Below are 25,926 nucleotides of genomic sequence, written 5' to 3'. Positions count from 1 at the left end.
AACTCTTTGCAGCATTGGGATCTACCCAATTTTGCACCAATGACTTGGGGTCCATCTTGGTAAAATTGGGTTTCCACCACTGTGACTGCAACAACTATTCCTGACAGTGCTCCAGAGGTCACAGTATCCTGGCTTCAGGCAGCACTTGGGTACAAGCCACATCTGAAGAGTTGAGATAGCAGTTGGTAATTGGGATTCTCATCTTGAATAATAATCTGAAAGTTAAGTCTCAATATCAACTAATTTTGTTTTCTGTTTGGAACTGTTATAAGGTCAATGTTTAACCATAGATTACTTGGGATTTAGGTTTATGAGAATGTGATAATGTTTCTTCAAAAATGAAAAGCTGAGGCAAGAAACAAACTGCTGGAGGAACTTGGCAGGTCGGCAGCACCTGCAAGGGGCAAGGAATTGCATCAGAAAAGATGGTGTTATCTTGCTCCCTACCTAATTTTTCAGATTAATTTCTTCTTCACAGGTCATCACCTGATGACTTAGAGAGAGTAGGCGGTTTTCTCAGCCCTCTGCAAACCTTGCTGTGTTTCGCCACTGGCTGAGAGAGAGCTGCATGAGTAGCCACAGCGATTTGCCATCTGCTGGAGATTTTCTCTAGGACAGCAGGTTCCACCAGATGGCCCCACTGACATTGGATTCACACTACAGGGAACCTGCAGAGGAAGATCAACATTTTAATGCCATAGACCACAGCTTGGTACTACTTCAGCAATTCAAACCACCTGATCTGGTGCAAACATAATCTCAGAACTGCTTTGCAAAGAATGAGAACTGAACAACTGCAATTCAAATCTAATGCACACTGAAAATCAAAAACTGCAGACACTAGAAATCTGAAACAGGAAGAGTTACTGGAAGCATTCAGTACCAGTGGCGGGGGGGATGGGGGGATGGGGGGGTGCAGAAGAGTAATCATTCTAGGTCTAAGAACTAACGTGCAAAGTAGGGACCAGAGAAAACATTGCCTCTCCCTAGATGACAAGCAATGAGCTGTACAGGGGTTGTTTTAAGTTCTAGCCAGAGGTCTTTAGCCAGAGATCTTTAGCCAGAGACATTAACCCTTTTCAGAGATGCTAGCTGCCCTGTTAGGTATATCCAATACTTACTAATACATAAAGACATCGGTTTGTCCAGCCTTGCTCTGTGGGTAGATGATCTGCAGCAGAGGTAATGCCCTCCAACCAGAGGGCATGAACATTGACCTTCGGTTTCCATCAGCACCCCCCGCCATCTCTCCCAATCCCTGCTCCCTGTTTCTCCTTTCCACCAGCTCTCTCTCTTTCCCTCTGTCTCCTTTCTTTTAGTTCTGCATTCACAGAGCCATCCCCTCCCCAATTAATTGTCATCTTTCCTCTCCTGCCCTCCTGTCCATATCCAATTATTTCCTTTTGTCTGTTGGCCTGTGGTCCCACCACTCTGGCCACCCCGCCCTTTCTTTCTTTCTACACGTCTTAATTCAGGCACCTGTCTGCTTTTTGCTCATACCTTGGATGCTGCAAGACCTGCTGAGTTCCTCCAGCATTTTTAAGTAGGGGTTTGCCAGGTGTTTGGTGGCATGGAAAAACTTAATATTTATATTCTTTGCTTTAAATAGTGAAAACGAATCTGTGGTTCATCCTGATGGGGTCCAAATCCACCCATGGATTTGATCCACCCACTCATTTTACAGAACTCACATCTCACTGCATTGATGTTAAGCTCTCCATCTTATGGTTCCTTAGTCTTTTTTAAATAAAGGGACAACATCCCATCCTCGTTAGTATATTTATTGGTTGGCAAAGTTGGTGTAGCGGTTAACGCAACACCTTTACAGTGCCATCGATTGAGACCATGATTCGAATCTGATGCTGTCTGTTAAGAGTTTGTATGTTCTCCCGGTGTCTGCGTGGGTTTTCCCCTGGGTCTCCGGTTTCCTCCCACCATTCAAAAAGTACTGGGATGTAGGTTAATTTGGTATAAATATGGCAGCATGGACTTGTTGGCTGAAATGGCCTGTTACCATGCTGTACAGGTGTGACTAAATTTTAAAAACTTAATGACTCTCCAGTCTTCCAGCACCTCTCCAATGCTTAACGATGATACAAATATCTCCATCAGGGCTCCTGCAATTCTCCTCGGATACATTTGGTCAGGCGCCAAAAATGTATCTATCTTTTTGTGTTTTAAGGTCTCCAGCATTGTAAAAGAATTTATGAGGTCACGCAGGAACAATAAACATTAAGGAAAGGAGCGTCTGCTTTATGTTGACTGATAAAAGATTTGTTAGCCTTACAGATAGACGATTACTATTCATATAAACAAATGCAGGAATATCACACAGGAATGTCAAATGTTAAGAGAAACTTCTTTTGCTTTATGTGTATTTAAAAAATTTGATTTACCCTGCAGATAAATAATTAACATTGGATAATGAGATCGAAGCCAAAGCTACACAAAAGCTAAAGTGTTTGATATGCATTAGCAACAAACCCTCGAGATGTTACCTTAAATATGTAAGGACCGAAATTTAAATAGGATTAACTGTTTAATGTCAGTAATTTCTTTCTTTGGCTTGGCTTCGCGGGCGAAGATTTATGGAGGGGTAATGTCCACGTCAGCTGCCGGCTCGTTTGTGGCTGACAAGTCCGATGCGGGACAGGCAGGCACGGTTGCAGTGGTTGCAAAGGAAAATTGGTGGGTTGGGTTTTTCCTCCTTTGTCTTTTGACAGTGAGGTGGGCTCTGTGGTCTTCTTCAAAGGAGGTTGCTGCCCGCCGAACTGTGAGGCGCCAAGATGCACGGTTTGAGGCGAGATCAGCCCACTGGCGGTGGTCAATGTGGCAGGCACCAAGAGATTGATTTTAGGCAGTCCTTGTACCTCTTCTTTGGTGCACCTCTGTCTCGGTGGCCAGTGGAGAGCTCGCCATAGAACATGATCTTGGGAAGGCGATGGTCCTCCATTCTGGTTACGTGACCTACCCAGCGCAGTTGGATCTTCAGCAGCGTGGATTTGATGCTGTCGGCCTCTGCCAGCTCGAGTACTTCGATGTTGGAGATGAAGTCGCTCCAATGAATGTTGAGGATGGAGCGGAGACAATTTACATTCCTAAGAAAGAACCATAGAGACAGATGCTAATAAGAAACAGGATCAATCAACTTCAAAACAACCTATTTAACAACTTGAGAAAAATGTACCGCCAAAATTAAGTCATATAAGGTGTGCCAAAATACTGTGTACTTTGAGTGAGGTTCATTGCAAAGAAAGGGTGACACCATCTACTCCTCTTTGCTTCCCTTACTTCTGCTAGCGTAATATAAAATTGTTTGTGTGTGGTTTTGCTGTTTGTTCTGCTGTTACACTGTTGGCCATATATCACATTCTGTAACATAGATTCTATACAAGATCTTGCTATTTACTTTCCCATTCCCCAGCTTAAGTCTTTTTCCAGTAAACAGAGGTAAGAAACACTCACCCATTCCCTGTGGCTCCACACATGGACTGCCTTGTTGATCTTTAAGGGGTCCTATTCTTGTCCTTGATACTCTTTTTGGCTTTAATATACTTGTAGAATCTTTTGGGATTCCACTTACCTTATCTGCTGGAGCCACCTCATACACCCCTCCTTGCCCTCATGATTTCCCCCCTGAAGTGAACTTCTACATCTATACTGCTCGATATTCAAGCTTCTCAGTGACTCAGGAAACACAGACTATGACCAAACAAGATGGTGAAGGAAGATCTAGGAAGGCACAGGGCACTTTAACTGTTTCATTGTGATGGGTAGAAACCAAGCAAAAACAGAGGAAGGAGTGCTGTACCTCCCACATTGTCTGTCCACTCAAGCATATACCCCCCCTCCCCCCCCCCGCCAACTGTGGCATAATCTACGGATCCCACAGACCTCATCTACCACCGACCATGTGCAAGCCAGTCATCATCACCACAAGGGGTTGGAGGTGAAGAAAGTAAAGAAACAATGATACTTAATAAAAACAGAAGATGCTGAAGATGCATCAGGTCCCACCTGTGGGAAGAGAAACAGAATCAATTGAAGTCTTCACTCCATCTCGGTCACCTACACTATACTACCATCTGGAAAATCTTACTGAGCCTGAAGATGAACACTCAGTGGCACAAGGACAGCTTCTTTCCATCTATAATTAGATTCATGAATGATTTTTTTCTTCTTTGACTTGGCTTCGCGGACGAAGATTTATGGAGGGGGTAAAAAGTCCACGTCAGCTGCAGGCTCGTTTGTGGCTGACAAGTCCGATGCGGGACAGGCAGACACGGTTGCAGCGGTTGCAGGGGAAAATTGGTTGGTTGGGGTTGGGTGTTGGGTTTTTCCTCCTTTGCCTTTTGTCAGTGAGGTGGGCTCTGCGGTCTTCTTCAAAGGAGGTTGCTGCCCGCCAAACTGTGAGGCGCCAAGATGCGCGTTTTGAGGTGTTATCAGCCCACTGGCGGTGGTCAATGTGGCAGGCACCAAGAGATTTCTTTAGGCAGTCCTTGTACCTTTTCTTTGGTGCACCTCTGTCACGGTGGCCAGTGGAGAGCTCGCCATATAACACGATCTTGGGAAGGCGATGGTCCTCCATTCTGGAGACGTGACCCATCCAGCGCAGCTGGATCTTCAGCAGCGTGGACTCGATGCTGTCGACCTCTGCCATCTCGATTACTTCGACGTTAGGGATGAAAGCGCTCCAATGGATGTTGAGGATGGAGCGGAGACAACGCTGGTGGAAGTGTTCTAGGAGCCGTAGGTGGTGCCGGTAGAGGACCCATGATTCGGAGCCGAACAGGAGTGTGGGTATGACAACGGCTCTGTATACGCTTATCTTTGTGAGGTTTTTCAGTTGGTTGTTTTTCCAGACTCTTTTGTGTAGTCTTCCAAAGGCGCTATTTGCCTTGGCGAGTCTGTTGTCTATCTCATTGTCAATCCTTGCATCTGATGAAATGGTGCAGCCGAGATAGGTAAACTGGTTGACCGTTTTGAGTTTTGTGTGCCCGATGGAGATGTGGTGGGGCTGGTAGTCATGGTGGGGAGCTGGCTGTTGGAGGACCTCAGTTTTCTTCAGGCTGACTTCCAGGCCAAACATTTTGGCAGTTTCCGCAAAGCAGGACGTCAAGCGCTGAAGAGCTGGCTCTGAATGGGCAACTAAAGCGGCATCGTCTGCAAAGAGTAGTTCACGGACAAGTTTCTCTTGTGTCTTGGTGTGAGCTTGCAGGCGCCTCAGATTGAAGAGACTGCCATCCGTGCGGTACCGGATGTAAACAGCGTCTTCAAGGCTGGCGGCAAAACTCTGCATGCCAAACTGCATGAGTTTTTCAAGCTTTGTTGGGACCAAGGAAAACTGCCTCAGGATCTTCGTGATGCCACCATCATCACCCTGTACAAAAACAAAGGCGAGAAATCAGACTGCTCAAACTACAGGGGAATCACGTTGCTCTCCATTGCAGGCAAAATCTTCGCTAGGATTCTACTAAATAGAATAATACCTAGTGTCGCCGAGAATATTCTCCCAGAATCACAGTGCGGATTTCGCGCAAACAGAGGAACTACTGACATGGTCTTTGCCCTCAGACAGCTCCAAGAAAAGTGCAGAGAACAAAACAAAGAACTCTACATCACCTTTGTTTACCTCACCAAAGCCTTCGACACCGTGAGCAGGAAAGGGCTTTGGCAAATACTAGAGCGCATCGGATGTCCCCCAAAGTTCCTCAACATGATTATCCAACTGCACGAAAACCAACAAGGTCGGGTCAGATACAGCATTGAGCTCTTTGAACCCTTCTCCATTAACAATGGCGTAAAGCAAGGCTGTGTTCTCGCACCAACCCTCTTTTCAATCTTCTTCAGCATGATGCTGAACCAAGCCTGAATGATTAATGAACCACAGAAACTGCCTTACTTAGAAACATAGAAAATAGGTGTAGGAGTAGGCTATTTGGCCCTTCAAGCCGATACCACCATTCATTTTGATCATGGTTGATCGTCTACTCATACCCAGTATCTGCCTTCTCCCCAGATCCCCTTAGGCCCAAGAGCCAAATCTAACTCCCTCAAATATAGATAAGGAATCAGCTTCAACTACTTCCTTAGTGTTTCACAGCTCTACCCGAGTTGATTCCACATCCTCCAAGCTAATGTCCTTCCTTTCTATTGCGTTTACCTCCTCTCTAACCAACAACGCTACCTCACCTCCTTTTCCTTTCCGTCTATCCCTCCTGAATATCCTGAATATCCCTGGATGTTGAGCTCTCAGTCTCGGTCCCCCTGAAGCTCTGTGATCTCGACTATATCATAGTCATTAATAGCTATCTCCACATTCAATGAATCCACCTGATTACAAATGCTCCTTGCATTCGCATTGAGACACAAGGCCTAAAGGCTTGCTTTTGCCACACTTTTCTTGCACTATTATTATTTATTTTTTAAGATGGTTTTATCTGAACATTTGCACAGTGATGCTGCTTCAAAAAATTAATTTCATGACCACGACCCTGTGAGTTTTTAACTTAAGTTTAATTTAGAAATACAGCATAGTCACTGCCCAAGAATACCCATTTAACCTACTAATTCTGTACGTCTTTGGAACATGGGAGGAAGCCAGAGCACCCGGAGAAACTCTTCTGGTCACGGAGAACCTACAAATTCCTTATTGGCAGTGACGCTAGAATAGCATTGTATTAACTGCTATGCTAGACACACCAAATTCTATTTCAGCAATTCAAGTGCAAAAACCTTGGCTGTTGTGTAGGGTATAACCCAGAGGATGGACACCAGCCCATCTCTCAGGAAAATGTAAAATATTCCAGGATCCTATCTTGAAGAAGAGCAAGGGAGTTCTCCCCAATGACCAGGCCCATAATTATCCCTGAACTAAATTGTCTGTCCATTATCATGTTACTGCTTGTGGGAACATTTGGGGCACAAATTGGCTGCCACCGTTTCCTACGTTATCCTTGCTGTTCTACACCAAGAAGGATTTATTGGAGTGTTTGTTTAGAGTATCCGAAAAGGGTGTAAAAACTGGTGTAGTGAAGCAAGCCTTTCTGTCATTAAAAATCTAGGTAAAGGAATCAAAGATATTTGATGCCATTTTAAAAAGAATAATAAATGTTTTACTTGTGTTCTGCTTTATTGTTTAGGGACTTCACGATTTTCTGCAAAGCTGTGGGTGTCCTCCCTCCCCTGCACTTATCCCACTCAAGGGTTCACTTTGCTGCGACAGCATTAAATGACACAGCCATAGTGACCCTGCACGTGATGAATTCACACACCAGCCGGAATGAATTCACTCATCCTGTACCCAGGATTGGAAATGGAGAAATTGCCCCCGTGGGTCCAACATCATTTGAATTTGTTGTTCCAGAATCCTCTTATCTAACCATTGTGCCTGCTGTTGGGACAGTGATGCCAGGACAGGTCAGAGATTCTCTAATGGGTTTCATGTATTTGAAAGAACGTGATGGGAATAGTAATTATGATGGTAGTTTGTAATTTACTTTATAAATTTGGATGATGAAGGTAATCCTAATTTCTTTCTGTACAACCAACCATTTTCTTAATCTGCTCTCTCCCCATCTCTAACAGTTAATGGAAGAAGCTTATTGATTTAATTTAATTTCTCAATACTCAGCAAAGGTATATTCTAATTAAAAGCAAGGCAGCAAGGGTAGGAAGAGGCATCTTTGGATAACAAAAGAAAGAAAGGTTTTGGACTAAATGCTGTTACGTGCAAAGTCACCAAGAGCAGTGGGAAACTGGAAGCTTGGGAAATTTTTCAAAATTGTGAAATATTTTGGTCAGCTAAGCACCTCTTATGTCTTGACTGTTAATTACCATCCTCCTAAAGCTTCAGCCTATACCCATCCTGTACTGACTTCCTGCCCTGCCATTGACTTTGCATCCTTGGACCTATGTTGTTTCTTTATCCACAATATTTTTGGCGAAGTCCCATTCTGTCAATGTAGCCTGCAATCTTTTCAGGCCCTGAAGTCCTCTCCCCCTTCTGACTGATTCCAGTGAGTTCCTTCCTTCCCTAGTTCAGTGTGTGCAATATTTGATCTATGAGACCTGGGGATGTTTTCTACCACTGAAATAGACTCCAAGGCGAAATTTCTGTCATTGTGCCTCTGGTCATAAAAGGAGGAATTGATAGCAGAATTTAAATATCACTGCTGATTCAATTTCAGCATTTTCTGAGACAGAGGTGGAGCTGGGGCTCAGAAACCTGTCTTTCAACTCTGGGAGCAAAATGAGTCAGGGTAAGTGTAATGTCAATTGATTGAGGAAGTGGCAAAGCTCACCACACAAAATCTTTGGCTTGGCTTCGCGGACGAAGATTTATGGAGGGGGTAAAAAGTCCACGTCAGCTGCAGGCTCGTTTGTGGCTGACAAGTCCGATGCGGGACAGGCAGACACGATTGCAGCGGTTGCAAGGGAAAATTGGTTGGTTGGGGTTGGGTGTTGGGTTTTTCCTCCTTTGCCTTTTGTCAGTGAGGTGGGCTCTGCGGTCTTCTTCAAAGGAGGTTGCTGCCCGCCAAACTGTGAGGCGCCAAGATGCACGGTTTGAGGCGTTATCAGCCCACTGGCGGTGGTCAATGTGGCAGGCACCAAGAGATTTCTTTAGGCAGTCCTTGTACCTTTTCTTTGGTGCACCTCTGTCACGGTGGCCAGTGGAGAGCTCGCCATATAACACGATCTTGGGAAGGCGATGGTCCTCCATTCTGGAGGCGTGACCCATCCAGCGCAGCTGGATCTTCAGCAGCGTGGACTCGATGCTGTCGACCTCTGCCATCTCGAGTACTTCGACGTTAGGGGTGTAAGCGCTCCAATGGATGTTGAGGATGGAGCGGAGACAACGCTGGTGGAAGCGTTCTAGGAGCCGTAGGTGGTGCCGGTAGAGGACCCATGATTCGGAGCCGAACAGGAGTGTGGGTATGACAACGGCTCTGTATACGCTTATCTTTGTGAGGTTTTTCAGTTGGTTGTTTTTCCAGACTCTTTTGTGTAGTCTTCCAAAGGCGCTATTTGCCTTGGCGAGTCTGTTGTCTATCTCATTGTCGATCCTTGCATCTGATGAAATGGTGCAGCCGAGATAGGTAAACTGGTTGACCGTTTTGAGTGCTCTGTTAAAGGAAGGGTTGTATAAGTCATAGTCCAGTGTCATAACGACATTACTGTGTGTTCACCCACAACAACAACACTTACATTAAATTAGGGCTCTCATCTTAATAAAATGTTCCAAGAACACAAATAAAATTCAACTTGTAGATACAAAGTGAGGTGACCAAGAGCATCTTAAAGATGGAAACAAGATAAAGAGGTTTACAGAAGGAATTCCAGGGCAGGTCCAGGCAGTAGAAAGCACACACGAGTGGCGGAGCAATTAAAGTTATGTATAGACATGCAAATTAGGATTAAGAGTAACTCGTATTCCAACCTGTTCTGCTATTTAATAAGGTCAAGGCGGATCAATCTGTAATCTCAATTCTGCATTCCCATGTATATCCATGGTAACCATTCACCCCCTTGCTTATCTGCCTACACCTTCCTGAGCTTCCTCTGCCATTTGAGGAAGAATTTCAAAGATTCGCAACCTGCTGAAAGAGAAAACACTCATCTCACTCTTCTAAAAGGCACCAACCCTTCATTTTAAACATTGATTCCTGAGTTCTAGATTCTGCCTCAAGAGGAAACACCTTGTAATGCGACTGAATGCGCTCAGAGACAAGTGAGTACGAACACGCTTTTAATAGCTTACAATCAATGGCCAGTAGACACAATAGTCCTCAGGTGAATCTGAGGTAACATGGGAAAACCAGGGTTTATATTAGGGTAACTGAGGGTGGAGCCAGCCATCTGAACAATACCTAGACAGTGAATTCCAGTTCACTGCACACCTCTCCACATTACCCTGCCCAGATCCTGAAAAAGCTTGTTTCAATCTAATGCTGTCTCCCAGCGGATACCAACCTGACCTATCCTTGTAAGATAACCTGTCTTCCACATATCCATTTAGTAAAGTTTCTCTGAACTGCTTCCAACATGTTGACATCCTTCCTTAGACAGACTCTGTACTCTCAATGTGGATTTACCAATGCTCAGGGTAAATCTACTTCAGTATTCAATTGCCAATAAATGGTGATGATCTGTCAGTCTAACCTTTTATGAACGATGTATTGGCCCACACAGATGCCTCTGCATCTCAGAATGATGCGAACAATTAGGTCCTCCATCAGCGAGCTCCCCACCATGACCACCAGCCCCCCACATCTCCGTCGGGCACACTGAACTCAAAACGGTCAACCAGTTTTCCTACCTCGGCTGCACCATTTCATCTGATGCAAGGATCGACAAAGAGATAGACAACAGACTCGCCAAGGCAATAGCGCCTTTGGAAGACTACACAAAAGAGTCTGGAAAAACAACCACTTGAAGAAACACACAAAGATCAGCGTGTACAGAGCCGTTGTCATACCCACGCTCCTGTTCGGCTCCGAATCATGGGTCCTCTACCGGCATCACCTACGGCTCCGAGAACGCTTCCATCAGCGCTGTCTCTGCTCCATCCTCAACATTCATTGGAATGACTTCATCACCAACATCGAAGTACTCGAGCTGGCAGAGTCCGCAAGCATCGAATCCATGCTGCTGAAGACCCAACTGCGCTGGGTGGGTCACGTCTCCAGAATGGAGGGCCATCGCCTTCCCAAGATCGTGTTCTATGGCGAGCTCTCCACTGACCACCGAGACAGAGGGGCACCAAAGAAGAGGTACAAGGACTGCTTAAAGAAATCTCTTGGTGCCTGCCACATTGACCACTGCCAGTGGGCTGATATTGCCTCCAACCATGCATCTTGGCGCCTCACAGTTCGGCGGGCAGCAACCTCCTTTGAAGAAGACCGCAGAGCCCACTTCACTGACAAAAGACAAAGGAGGAAAAACCCAACACCCAACCCCAACCAACCAATTTTCCCTTGCAGCCACTGCAACCGTGCCTGCCTGTCCCGCATTGGACTTGTCAGTCACCAACGAGCCTGCAGCAGACGTGGACATACCCCTCCATAAATCTTCGTCCGCGAAGCCAAGCCAAAGAAAAAAGAAAATTGGCCCACACAGATCCCTCTGCATCTCAGAATGATGAGATCTCTCACTGTTTAAATAAAAGTTTATTTTTCATCCTCCCAAAATTGATGATTCACATTTCCCCTTATTATCTATTTAGCAGATTATTGCCATCCACATCCATTGTAACCACCTTAGTTCCTCTTATTTCCTTAAGGTGGGTAAGGAATGGCAGATAGAATTAGATAAGTGAGAAGTAATGCATTTTTGGAGGTTGAACTGGGGTAGAATTTACACTGTGAATGGCAGGACCCTGGGGAGTGTTGTAGATCAGGGACCAAATGATATAGGTACATTGTTCACTGAAAGTAGCAACACTGGTAGACAAATTAATAAAGGCGAGAGGTACACTTGGCTTAGTTGCTCAGGGCATTGAGTACAATAGTTGGGACAGCATGTTCTATCTGTGCAAGAGGTTTCATCAGTAACATTGTATGCAGTTCTGTTCATCATACTTAGGAGAATGTGATTGAGCTGGAGAGGGTGCAGAAAAAAATCACAGGATGATGTTGAGACTAGAGTGCTCAGGCTTTTAGATACTCTGAAGCAAAGGGTTTATAAAATTGAGGAGCATAGCTATAGATATGGTGCATAGTCGGCCTTTTTCTCAATGTAGGGAAGTCTAATACTAGAGGGCATAGGTTTAAGGTGAGAGGGGAAATCATTTAAAGAGCTAAGAGGTGACATTTTTCCGCACACAGGATGGTGGGTGTTGAACAAGCTGCCTGAGGAAGTGACACAGGTGGTACAGTTACTACTTTTAAAAGACATTAGGATAGGTATGTGGAGAGAAAGGTTCAAAAGGATATAGGACTGGCTCAGGAAGACACTTTGGTCTTAGTAACCTGGTGTCTTCATCCAAGTCATTTATGTAAACTGCAAGAAGCTGAACCCAGCACTGATCCCAATGCCAGTTTTTGCATAGCAATAAATCCATGTTTTAGTTCTCATTAAATTAAGTTTCTGTCTGCATCTTTGCTTTCCATGAACCATAGAAATGTCAGGTGGTCTTGATGTTTAAGCCAATGCTCTCAGACCTGGAGGTGCAAAAGGAAGCTGTACGAATGTTGTTTCGGGCAGAAGAAACAAGGAGGATTTTGGAGAAGCAGGAACTGGAGAGCAGTGCAAAATCAGAGCAGGACTCATCAGTAAGAACACTTCAACAACTCATTTTGTTGTTTCTTTTTATTAACTCTCTCCATGTCGATGTAGAAATGTAGTTTTGTGAAGCAATTCTCACAGAACTGCATATTAAACCATGTTGTTTCATTCTGACTGGAAAAGTTCAATGTTACTGGAAGAAAATGTCATTTGAGGGTCATTTTAATTGTTTTCGAATCAATGGTCTGCTCTGTGAACAGCACCAAGCCATCTGCGCTTACAGTTGGTCCTCAGGTCGTCTTCAAGCTGTGTCATTTACACCCCACAATATGACTCAGAGAGGCACTGTACACTACCGGATCTTTTATACAGAAGTAGCATAGTGTAACAGCAGTTGGTACTGCTGTTCACAGCTCCCAGACCCAGTTCAATCCTCACCCCTGCAGCCGGTGGTGTGGAGTTTCCTCATTCCCTCTCTATTACATGGGTTTCCACAAGTGCTCTGGTACCCTCCCACGTCCCAAATTGCTGTTGTAAATTGCCCTGTAGTGCAAAAAGAATTGAAGGGGAGATGATGGACATGTGAGGATGAATAAACAGCCTGGCCACTGGGAAATAAGAATGGGATTGTGGGATGGGGGGAGGAAAAATGTCTACCTTTTATGGCAGTAAGTGAAACCCTTCACCAGTGATGTCATACATCACAGAAACTGGTCCTTTAACCCCATGACTGCACTCACCATGATGTGCCTAAATATACTAATCCTGTTTCCCAGCACTCAGTCCTGAGCCCACAACACCTTAGTTCTTTAATGAGGAAAAGTTTCTTCTATCTTCTCATCTCTGACTGTATATTTTGCATCAGGTACCCTGATTGACTTCCTCTTCTTTACAGTGAACAAACCCAGATTTTCCAGTTTCTCCTCAGGCCTGAAACACAATATCTTGAACAGATGAATCTCAACTGCAGTGCAATCACATCATTTCCCGAGGGTGGTAACCAGAATCACATAACTGTTCCAGCAGTGACCATACTTGTGTTTTAGTTTTACCAAGACTGCCTTGCTTCTATATTCTCCAACTAATAAAGGCAAGCATCCCATATGCTTTATTCATCAGTCTACCTACCTGTGCTTTGGACTTGTACACCAAGGTCTGTTTGTTGTTCAATATTTTCTTGGGATCTACTGTTCTTTATGTATGTCCTATTACCCCACCCCCCCCCCCCCCCCACCCAACCAAAATGCATCAACTCACACATATCAGGATAAATTCCAACTGTCATTGTCTACCCAACTTGCATACTTATCAATGTCATCCTATAGTCTAAAACTACCCTCCTCACTGTCAATAACGCTGCCAATTTCAACCTGAAAACTTACTAATTAAACTTCTCACCCCCACATCAAAGTTGTTGTATAATATACAACAAATGTTTGAGCAGCAATCCCTTAGGCATACCATCTCTCCACCACATCTCTCTGTCTCCCACCACCAAATCAAGTTTGGATCTAATTTACTAACTTACTTAGGATCCTTTTGGACCACACTTCCATGTGGGGCCTTGTCAAAAGCCTGATTGAAGACCATGAAAATTATATCAACTGCATTGCCCTCATCAAATTTAATTAGACAAGATCTCCCACAAAAAAATTATGCTGACTTTCCCCAATCAATTCTGCCTTTCAAGTGCAGATTAATCCTTTTCATCAATTTTTTTCTAATTGTTTCTGTAGCCCTGGCATTAGACTCAGGCCTGTAATTGCCTGAATTATTCAGAGATTCAGTCCACTATTGCACCAACCATCATCCTCCCATTCACACCAATCCTACATTAATCTCATTTTCTTGTATTTTCATGTCCTCTGACTCAATGCATAGATTGGCGCTTTGGCATGGAACAGACCTGGTTTTTCCCTGATCACCCTCTTGCTCTCAATGTACTTATTCAGGAAAATTCATCAGATTTTATCTGATCTGTAAGTGATCTTTTGTGGCCCCTCTTTGCCTTCTTAATTTCAATTTTAAGCACCTGACTGCGCACCTTTGAAGAGGATCCCCATTTTCACTGCTGTATATCTACCGTACATTTCCATTTTTCTTCATTAAGGCCTCACTATCCTCAGCTTCCAGGGCTTCCTGGACCTGTCATCTTTATCTTTTACCACATGGGAATGAGGATGATCTGAGCTCCCATTATTTCACTTTTAAAAAATCTCCCTTTACCTGAATGAAGATCTATTGAGAAGTGGTTGCTCCCCGTCTACATTGGCCAGGTCTTGCCTAATGATATTAAGGTCCACCTTCCCCCAGTTCAGACATCAGATTATCCTATCCCAATCCCTAACTACTGTGAAACTTGCAGTTATGGTCATTTGGTGTGAACCGTTTTATCCTTTGGTTTGTTCTACAGAACAAAAAGAAACCACAATCAAAACAGAAGGATTTAAAAGAACATAGCTCAAGTTCCCTCAAACCACAACTCAACACTCCATTCAAGCCTCCTGATCCATCAGACATTGCTGTAGAGTAAGTGGAACCGTTAATTGCTTGGTCTTTGTCCATTCGTGAAGGGACAGGTTACTCTCTGACATAGAGCTTTGGCTGCAGAAGCAGAGAGGGGGGTTCAGGTGCACATGCTTCACCAACAGAAACTGCAGTTTGCATTTCCAGTTCTTGTTGGAACCTGACATTGCCAATCTAACACAATAATTTCTCATTTGGAAAATAAAATTCATTATTTTCTTCCATGAACAAATCAGTTACACGGGTCATGGAGAAGCCAAGTGCTTTTAGGTTCAAATTCCAAGTGGAAATGTTGGTCACCCTCATCTTAAAATATGAATGTCGGTAATGAGCAAGGGCTTCTAAGATCTCCTGAGGGACAATCAGGGAGGAATACTGACCTATGGAGGCTGGTTGGTTCAATAACTGGATGGTCTTGTCCACAACTGCAGCTGCATTCCTTGTGTTAGCTCAAGTTCCCAGCACAGTCGGCAGTCAAGGCCCAAGCCTGCACCCAAGCTATGATTAGTCTGGTCCACCACGTTCACATCTATCTCACATCCTCAATATCAACTACTTTAATTTGTAATCATAGTACACATCCAAACTTCTTATATCTTTAATATAGAAATATTGTTGCAGTGAATGCACTGTTCATTCAAAGTAAACACAGAACCAGTAAACATATGTATAACAATTAGAATTACATTTAAATAAAGTTTAAAATGGCAAGGTTGGTGCAGCAGATAGTGCAATGCTGTTAACAGCGCCAGCAACTGTGGTTTTGAATCCCACGCTGTCTGTTAGGAGTTTGTACGTTCTCCCTGTGTCTGTGGGTTTCCTCTGGGTACTCCGGTTTCCTCCTGCCCTTCAAAATGTACCGGGGTTGTAGGTCAATTGGGTGTAATTTGGTGGCATGGACTCATGGGCCAAAATAACCTGTTATTGGGCTGTATGTCTAAACATAATTTTTTTAAAAAAATGATATGCAAGTATTTTCCAATCATAATTTTATGCACAATTCTAACTTGAATTCAGAATGTGCCATATTATGTGATGATCCAGATGTGCTTTATGGGATCTGTAACCTTTGGCAGGCTTTAATTTATGTTCCAGGGTTCAGAAGCTAAATGTTCTCTTCAAATGCCCTGTCCTTTTGTTTCAGTTCTGATGACTACAATGCTGCTCTTGCTTCATTGCTGAGGAGCTTCAAGGAACAGTTCCATAGTTTTGTCATTCCCTGTTTTATTAAGCATGGAGATACAACAAGCCATAAAAAGGAAGGCTTCCCTCCTTACAGGTGAAGTAATAGTATTGCTGGTATTTTCAATTTTCTCCTTGTTTAAACATGTCAACCCTCAATTCTTTTGTTTTGTCTTCATATCCATCTTCCTTGATTCTTGACAATGTCATGTATTCCTTGGAGTAACATTGTGGAAGTGATTTAATTGAAGTGTGTTTTTTGGCTTCTTGTCCATCATCCAAACATAAGGATGAAGGAATGTCTTTAAATTTATTCTACAGTTTCTATTTTTATATGAACAATTCCATGTACATGATGTCAAAGTTATTGTGCCTACATCAATTATCCATGTGAGACCAGCATTATAGTAAAGCTATTCATGTGCAATAGTATTCACATTAGTTCTGTGACCAAGAAAATATTACTTCTTGCTAATTAAAGTGAACTTATCAACATTGCTTTAAGATTTCCGGGGTTCATGTTTAGTTATATATTTAGTTATGATATTATAAATGAGTAGCCAGCATTGTAAAAAAGATACTTAAACCAGTGTTTTTAAAGATCCCAGGGTGTGGTTTAGATCCAAATATAATCACAATTGGGTAGGGTCATTTCTGCGTGAAATGCTGATGGCATTACATACCTCTTGGTCATGCATGGCACCTACAGTAAAACTTTAGATTTTGTGTCCAACTGGAAATTATTTACAATCGTGATAAGATGAACTTTCCATTTAAAATGTACTAAATGTTGTGTTAAAGCTGATGGTGATGGTAATGAAAATTTTGTTAGTACAGGAAAAATGGCTGCATTTTGTAATTGGAATATGTTGGTGAGAAACGTGTAAATACAGCTTCTTCTCATTAACCATACATTCATCTCTATTCTGACAATAGAGTACTAAGGAGAGATGACAACATGCCAAAGCAATTGGTTGGTGATGTATCTTTACCTTTGCTACATAAAGGCACTGTTGAGTTTCTCCAGCATTTGTGTGTTTTTTCACTTAACCAGGGTGTTTACAGAATCCTGTGTTTTACCAAAGCACTTGGTCCCATTACCTGTTCTTTCAGCTAGTTGGGGGGGGGGTGCTGGTAAGCTAACTGACAATTTGGAGGAGATGCATTTCACATTATATGCCTTTTAACCTTCCCAAGGTAATTTATATTCCATGGCGATCATTTTATTTGGATTTAGAATCTTGTGTTGTCTCTGGAAATGTAGGATTCTAAGAAGTGTTGAACTTGCTAAGATAATGACCCAATTTAAGAACAAACAACTAAACACCAGTGATAGTTCATTTGTTACACTTAACGGTGATTCTGAGCAGAAAAACAAACACCTCAAATTGTGTTTTTCCCCCTTAGTTTAATGAGCAGGTCTCAGCTCAGACACCAGCAGATCCACCAAGAATGCTTTCTTTGCTGCTATTTTAGGAAAGAGAAAAATTAGCTTGGTTTCCCTTTCCTGCTAATTACCATATATACTCTTTAATAGTCAATCCCATGTAAAAGTTGACTCTGCCCTTTTTGGCCCAAAAATCACGTATTTTCTGTATATCCTGTATAAAATTGGGCCCCTTATTTTTGGCCCCGCCCATCCAAGCTGCCAACACCCCAATCGCTAATCCTCACCCCGGCCGCCTGCCCATCCAGTCTCCCAATGCCCTGACCATGGATCCTTGCCCCAAATGCCTGCCAATCTTAGCTCCCAACGCCTCGATCACAGATCCTTGCCCCAGCTACCCACCCATCCAAGATCCCAATGCCTGACCATGGACCCTCACCTCAGCTGCCTGCCCATCTGAGTTCCTGATGCCCCAGCCAGGGATTGACACCCCAGCTGCCTGCCTACCTTAGCTCCTGACTCTGGATCCTCGCCTCAACCGCCTGACTATTTGAGTTTCCGATGCCCCAACCACGGATCCTGGCCCCAGCAACCCACCAATATGATCTCCTGACTCTCTGAATGCAGACTTACCACCTGGTCCTGGGCATCTGAGCTACTGACACTATGAATGATGCAGGTACTTATCACAGTCAAAAGTAGAATCTGTGTAAAAGTTGACCCCCTCCCCCCAAATTTGACCTGAAAAATTGGTCACCAAAATTGACTATTACATGCATATATACAATACTCAAGGAGCTAGCCTTTGGTGGAGATGGGAGAGGCAGATGTAGTTGAGATGTTTCTAGTGGTCATGAGGGATGAGGACTCTGCCCAGTAATATTGAATAAGAAAATTATTTTCTGCTAAAGGAATAGATGTTATGAAGCAGCATGTTTGCATTTACAATATGTTTGTAATAAAAAAATTAGTTCCCAATAACAATTATCACAATATTCAGATATTTATAAATTTCAACTAATCATATTAGCCTATTGATGTCTTCAACTGTGTTTCCAATAATGATTTCAAGTCCATCCTATAAATGTCATTTCAAACATACCTTGCAGAGAGATGCAATAGAGTATCAGCAGATGTATGCAGCATATTTATGCTTCTTCAAAGTTTTCTTCCAAAAATTATAATTAATTTTATTTAGTATTATTTGATATAATAGTGAATATAATTTTTGTGAAGAACAAATTATGAAATATGTTTTTTGGTTTAGAAATAAAACTGGTGGTTTCTATGTGATAAACTGGATTTTGGTCTGGTGGCAAATCAACAATCTATCCTTTGTTTTCAGTGAGAATAACTATTATTGCTTTATTTGTTTGTAGCATTCACAACACCCTATATCTGGAGGTTAATTGCCCCACAGTTGCCCCACCACTCATAGTCATCCCATGTAACAAACGGAGTACTGTGAACTTTGGAGAGAATGCAGTAGGTAATTAAATATTTTATGGAGCCAATTATAATTTTAATTTAATTCATTGTAAATTTAAGCATGGTTTGCATATTCATTAGGAGTTTAATGCCTTAATAATATATGTCACATTTCAAATCTGAGCCACAGCTTACATGCCAGTCTCAACATCTTGAATGGGCCCTTACCCTGTGCCGTGGCCTCACAGGAAGGCTGCAGTCGAAATGCTGCCCTGGCTGTCATTGCCCTGACTAAGAAAGGGAAAAATCAACCAAGGCTTAAAGTGTCTCTCTTCAGGCAAGGCCACAATCAGTCTCTGACCTCACTGGCAATAATGCCTGAAATCCAGATGTTGGTGAGCCTACACAAAGGTTTTCTCAAGCATCAGCCAACACGTAGAGAGGGGGACAAAAGATTGAGTATGGTGATTCCAAATCTCCAGTCTTGTACATAGTCCCAGTGTCCATCTATTTCTACAATTAAATCTCACATTGACAAGTTAATCATTATGGTCCAACTTTCATACACTATGCAAATTTACATGAAACATTTGTTAATTAATCTAGTGTTGAATTTGTTTACTGGACCTTGAATATTTTTCCATTTATCAGAAGCATTTGAATTGTTGATCAGATTGTTTTGGAGAAACTCTTAAGTATTAGGTATCTATTATAGGGGGGAAAGCTATAAATTGAGTGTTGTCATGTCTCTTGGCTCTCAGACAGAAATGCGTGGCATTATTAGAATAGAGCACTGTCTAATGTCAACGATTGTCCTGTAAAAACCCAAATACTTAAAACTAGCTGGAATTTACAGAGTTTAAATGTCAACTAGTCCAGAGACACTCTGTGTTCCCTTCTACTGGATCACAGTATTTGAATGCCATCTTGGATAGAGCTCGTGATGAAAACAGTGTCATTTTGATCCAAAGAGATTGATTATCTCACATGATCTTACAATTTCACATTGATGCTCGCATGTGGATGGCAACAGAGATTTTGTGCCTTCTGCTGAATAAAATCCTCTCTTGAAATAGAAATGGCAAACAGTTCCACTACTTTCCACTTTAGTGAAAACACTTAAACAACATTCAAAGATAATGGTAATTAATTGGGAGCCATTTAAAGGATTCTAGCAGATGGCTTTCAGTGTCAGCTCTGATAATTACCCAATGTTGAATCTTTAGGAATGTACCATGAATAAGGAGAAGCTGGAGGAACAATGGATCAGGCAGCCTACACAGAGAAAACCAGTTGTTTCTTATTGGTTGCTTTAAAGTGGTCTTGATAACGAGTCCTGACCAAAAATGTTGATTGACCATTTTGACCCCTGGATGCTGCCTGATCCATTTAGTCCCTCCAGCTACTCATTGTTTGCTCCATAGGTCAAGCATCTGCACTTCTTGTATTTCTTCCATTTATTTTAATCTGTTATTGCAGGGAAAAGAGTCCTGAAAAAAGTCATGGTTCAGAATATTTCTCAAGACGACCTGGATGTATCCTTTCACTGTAACAATATTCAGCTACTCCATGTTCCAAAAACATTTTGAAGATATGAATTGCCCTTCACCATGAGCACTGCAAATAATGGGATCCATGATTTCCCATAGTTCTCTGCCAAGGGTGGCACGGTTAGTGTAGCAGTTAGCTCAACAGCTATGCTCACCCCATCAACCGAGATTCAAATCCAGCACTGTCTGTAAGGAGTTTCTCCAACACATTTGTGCATTGCATATTCTTCCATGCCCATCAATTTTACGCTGATTCTTTGACCCAAACACCTGCATAAAGAGGAGTTCACAGGAGCCAGGTAACTAGCCAGTGTGCTTTGGGAACATGGAGCACCCAGGAGTTACTCACATAGAACACACAAACTCTATATGGACAATACGGCTGGTCGTGGTTGAAGCTGGGTCTTTGGAGTTAAGCTAACAGCACTACCTGCTATGCTGCTGTGGCACCTGGACCCAGGTGTTTCAGTGGAGGAGCATGGATTTATTTACCCTCTCTTTTGGGCCTCAGCACAGGAGGTAAATGGCTTTCCTCCACATATCTATTGTAGCAGAATTGTAGCAGATGGTAATCATCTGGGAATCATTGGTTCTGCTTGTTTAAAATGTGTTGTTAATTGCATTAACTCTTCACGCAGCTAATTGTAGGTGACCGATGATATATGAATAGCCTGGAGTGCTGCAGGAGAATGGAAATGAACCAAGCCAACATGGGGCAGCCCAAGGCTAGCATTGCACTGCCCCTGGGTACATCTGGCCTGCTGCTACGGTCAGAAGTGTCCTGTAATAACTTTTTCACTTGGTAAATAGCAGGAATTAAAAGGGACATTTTAAAATTGAATCATAGTTATTACTTCGTATTTAGAATCACAAATAGGTTATATGGCCCATCTAGTCAGTGCTGGAGTTCATATCACTCATGTTATGCCAACAATTGGCATAGAGGTACAGTGCCTTCGATCAGGACCAGGGTTTGAATCCTGCTCTGTCGGTAAGGAGTTTGTATGTTCTCCCCTTGACTGTGTGGGATTTTCCCAGGGACTCCAGTTTTCTCCCACCACTTGAAATGTACCAGTGATGTAGGTTAATTGGGTGTAAATTTGGCAGCATGGTCTTGTGAGCCAAAATGGCCTGTTACCATACTGTATAACTAATTTAAAAGAAAAAGAACCTCCTCCACCCAAAAACCTTGTCCTGTTAATCCTTACTCTCACTGATATCTATCCAACTGAACCTTAAAGGCAACTCTGCACTTGTCTCACAGCAATCGCCACATCCTCACCACTCTCTGAGGAAGAGTTTCTCCTTTTTGGACGTAATGATCCCATTTAGACATTTTCATGCCTTAATTGTTTCCATCAATTGTGTGGCATTATATACTCTTCTAATGAGCCAAAGTATCACCCCCTATGTATTTATCCCATTCTTATTCAAGTGAATCCTTAACCAACAAAATGACAGCTCCAGGCGACTGTGCTGGATCCTGGTGGACCCTTCCAGCTGTTAAGCTTTCTTCGAGCTCTTCAACCAGGAGAAACTCAGAATCTTATTTTTTCCTTCACACCAACAGAGAGTAAATTGGTGATGCATTTTTTTTAAATTTAGTTTATTTGCATTAAGTGAGTTCATAAAAGAATTAATGATGAACTTCACACTTGTTTCCACTTTGAGCTGAGAGGTCCTTATTGCAGAATATTAAAACCATGCTGACATTTACTGCAAGACTTTGCTCCCCATGTAGTCAGCATATTTGGGACTGCAGGCTTTAGATCCAGTCAGATAGAGCAACAGTGGTGTAAGCAAAGATCTGGGAACACTCTGAGGTGATACTGGTGGATGTGCAGACACTCCTGAGACATATATTCCACCAGAGTTGTTTCTGGGCTGGGTGTGGGATCTCTTTTTCTACCTGACCAACCTGGCAGCTTTTCCAGTGAGCCAAAACCAAACAAAATTCATGGACCTTTGAAATGAATGGGGCTGAGCTCAGTACAGCAATTCTCAGAACCGTTCCATCTCTAATCACCAGCAAAAGTAACCACCAACTAACTTGAAGGTATTATCATCCTGTAATAAAAAGGCAGGCTAAGGGAACTGGTGGGGGGAAGACCATCCTGCAATAATCATGTTCTGAAAAAGAAAACATGTTGTGTTACTTGAACTTATGATGTGTAGCCAATACCTGTAACCAATAAGGAGAGTGCACATTGAATAGATTCATAATGAGTTACTGAATGCGAATACAAAACCTTGCTTTTTGTTACTGTCTATTTTTTTGATGTCCTTTCACTGCAGTATAAAATTTAGCTTATCTACTTTGGGTAGTTACAAAATTAATTATCTTTAGCCAATAAAATAACAGAGCTTGTAGCTAAAACAACCCCTCCATCTGCTCACAGTTTTATGAGTCCATGGAAATCAGCACAGCAAAAGCAAACATTTCCCTTGTCCTGACTGGGTATGGAGTCGCCCCAAAGGTGACATGCTCTGTGGAAAAAGTATTGGACATGGGATATGTTCTTGCAAATCAAAAAAGGACAATGACATTTCAGGTGAGTGACCTGGAGGAGAAATTTTTGGTTTTAATTTCCCACTGGATTCCTCTTCTTTCCTTTGTGGAAGGTGTTAATTCTTTGTTGGTACCCATTCTCTAATCCATGAGCTGGCAGCAAAACTCACAGAACCACAAAATGGTTCCAGATAGGAGATGATATACAGCCCATCAGGTCTTTAACAGTCCTTATAAAAGTAATCCAGCTAGTCCTAGCTTCCACCCTGTTGCGTGACTGAGAGCACTCAAGACCAGAGGGAGAACAGCATGCTTTTATTCAGTAAGAATAACACACAATGGTCTTTGGACTGAACTGGGGTTTTGGTTGGAATCCAGGGTTTATATTGGGATGTTGGGGGAGGAGCCAGTCCTTAGATTATCACATCAGTAGTGAATTCCCAGTTCACTACATTCACTCCTTCCTTTAGAATGAAGCCTGCAGGTAAACATAGTATAGTCATAGAAAAAAAAAGTACAATATTTACAGATTCAACATGTTAGGAGGTCTGGAGGTATGGGCAGAGCACTATAGTGCAGGTGGGCTCTGGACTTCCATGTTCCTCCTATGATTCCGGGGCCTCGGGGCATGGGTAATCTGGCTCTGGTTGAGGGGTGGCTGGGACCGCCTGAGCCCCTTGGTATTTCCCAGGGAACCCTGGGTAGGTCCTGGGTCCCTTGAGGTAATGGACCCTCAGTTCCGGCAAGTCCCAGGTCCCTGATTGAGACAGTGTCCTCCTTGCCATCTGGATATGCCACATAGGCATAAGTGGGGTTGGCATAGAGTAGGTGTACTCTCTTGACCAGGGTGTCAGTTTTGCTCCTTCTCATGCTTTTGAAGCAGCACTGGTCCTGGTATTGTAAGCCAAGATGGGAGGATGGTCTCTGATGTTGGCTTTCTCTCAGAAGAAAACATCAGCTCATGAGGAGTTGTGTTGGTCGCAGTGCAGAGTAGTGACCTAATGGAGTGGAGCACCATGGGTAGGAAATCCTGCCAGCATGAGTCAGAAAGTCCTTTGGACCGGAGGCCCAATTTTACAGCCTTCCAAACTATAGTGTTCTCCTTCTCAACCTGCCTGCTCCCCCAGGGGTTATAGCTTGTCATCCCACTGATACAATGCTCCTTACTAGCAGGAACTGACGTAGTTCCTCACTCATTAATGATGAGTCCCGGTTGCTATGGATATAGCTGGGATATCCAAACAGGGCAAAAATGGAGTCTAGAGCTCTAATAATGGATGACATGGATGTGACTGGGGAGGGAATGGTGAATGGGAAATGACAGTACTCATCAGTGACTGTGAGGAAGTATGCATTCCTGATTGTGGAGGGGAGGGGTCCCTTGAAATCAACACTGAGTTGTTTGAAAGGCCAGGATGCCTTTATCAGGTTGGCCTTGCTGGGGCAGTAGAAGTCTGGCTTGCACTCAGCATAGACCTGGCAGCCTTGGTCACTTCCCTGACATCCTCGACTGAGTAGGGTAAATTGCATGCCTTGAGAAAGTGAGCCATTCGCATGATGCCTGGGTGGCAGAACTCATTGTGCAGTGACCACAACTGACCGGTGTGCTAGACTATATCATAGTTGTAGGTGGAGAGTTCGATCCTCCATGGAGCGATTTTATCATTTTTAATTTTCCCCCGTTTTGTATTATTGAACATAAATGCTACAGATCGCTGGTCTGTGAGGAGTGTGAATTTTCTGCCCACCAGGTAGTGCCTGATGGCCTCCACAATGGCTTGAGCCTCTTTCTCCAGTGATGAGTTCTGAAGCTTGTGACTTTGTGGGGCCTACCTGCCTGATTAAGGGTTGCAGCCAGGGCTACATTTGAAGCATCACTTTCCAGCTGGAAAGGTACATTCTCATCTACTGCATTCATGGTGGCCTTTACAATGTGGCTTCTGGCATAGATGAAAGTGTTTTGAGCTTCAGCTGTCAGTGGGAAAGAGGGGATGAACCTTGTCTGCATATTGAGGTACCCACTGGGCATAATATGAGAAGAAATCCAGGCACCTCCTCAGAGCTTTTGTGGTTCTCAGGATTGGGAGTTCCAACAGGGGATGCATCCTTTCGTGGTCAGGGCCAATGATGCCATTCTCCACCACGTACCCCAAGATGGCTAGGCATTTAGCCCTGAACCCTCACTTACTGGTGTTGTAAGTGAAGTTCCAGGCCTCAGCTGCATGAAGAAAATTATGGAGATTGACGTCATGGTCCTCCAGAGAGTGTCCACAACGGTAACGTTGTTGAGGTAGGAGAAGGTGGCCTTCAACTTAAATACATTCACCATTCGGTCCATTTATCTCTGGAAGATTAAGACCCCATTTGTGATACCAAATGGAACTCTCCGGAACCGATAGAGTCTCCCATTGGCCTCAAAATTGGTGTAGGGACAGTCCTCGGAACGGATTGGCAACTGGTAGTAAGCAGCTTTAAGGTCGATGATTGAATAAACCTTGTACTGCGCAATTTCATTCACTATGTCTGAAATACAAGGGAGGGGTATGTGTCCAGGAGAGTAAAACAATTAATGGTTTGGCTATAGTCAATTACTAGCCTGAACTTTTCTTCCCCCTTTATCACAACCACTTGAGGTCTCCATGGGCTGGTACTGTGCTCAATAATGTTTTCATCAAGCAGTTGTTGTGTCTCAGCCTTGATGAATGCCCGGTCCTCAGCGCTGTAGCACCTGCTTTTCATTGTAATTGGTCTGCAATCGGCACTCAGAATCAGGAACAGCAGAAGTGGATCTATATTCAGTGTGGAGGGACAACAAAAGGGATCAGAATTTTGTGACCTTCTGTTCCGAACCGTAATGGGAGGAAGAAAACCAGAATACTCCAGTGACACAAGTGAAGGCCAAACAGAACATAAATTCTCAAGTACATACATTCTGAACTACAGAATTTCCTCTCCGGCAAAGATGATAAATCATACAATGTCCTTGAATATTTACAGACTGAGTATGGGATGCTAAAAAAAAAATGATAATTAGAAGGATACACTTTAACTTTTTGGACTGTCTCTATGTCTATGAAGCTCTCAATCAAGCCATAGTCAATTAAACATTTCAGTTTATG

General features: G+C 43.1%; 1 protein-coding gene across 10 annotated transcripts in view; it reads left to right on the top strand.

The window, feature by feature from the left end:
* Positions 1 to 25,926, top strand: part of cfap74 (cilia and flagella associated protein 74) — a 157,829-nt gene that overhangs the window by 117,871 nt on the left and 14,032 nt on the right. For 7 of the 10 annotated variants that reach the window (XM_069918261.1, XM_069918259.1, XM_069918263.1 and 4 more), the window contains 8 exons: positions 7,143 to 7,419; positions 12,120 to 12,272; positions 14,639 to 14,754; positions 15,896 to 16,030; positions 18,700 to 18,809; positions 20,228 to 20,283; positions 21,760 to 21,879; positions 22,698 to 22,850. In XM_069918261.1, coding sequence (XP_069774362.1) covers positions 7,143 to 7,419; positions 12,120 to 12,272; positions 14,639 to 14,754; positions 15,896 to 16,030; positions 18,700 to 18,809; positions 20,228 to 20,283; positions 21,760 to 21,879; positions 22,698 to 22,850 — 1,120 coding nt within the window. Of the gene's footprint in view, positions 1 to 7,142; positions 7,420 to 12,119; positions 12,273 to 14,638; positions 14,755 to 15,895; positions 16,031 to 18,699; positions 18,810 to 20,227; positions 20,284 to 20,936; positions 21,103 to 21,759; positions 21,880 to 22,697; positions 22,851 to 25,926 lie in introns of those variants that run through there. The other 3 variants (XM_069918267.1, XM_069918262.1, XM_069918268.1) reach the window with 3 other exon arrangements.

This window comes from Narcine bancroftii, chromosome 2 (genome assembly GCF_036971445.1).
Source record: "Narcine bancroftii isolate sNarBan1 chromosome 2, sNarBan1.hap1, whole genome shotgun sequence".
Lineage (NCBI taxonomy): Eukaryota > Metazoa > Chordata > Chondrichthyes > Torpediniformes > Narcinidae > Narcine > Narcine bancroftii.
Note: the sequence above shows the minus strand (reverse complement) of the source record. Positions and strands in the feature narration are given on the sequence as shown.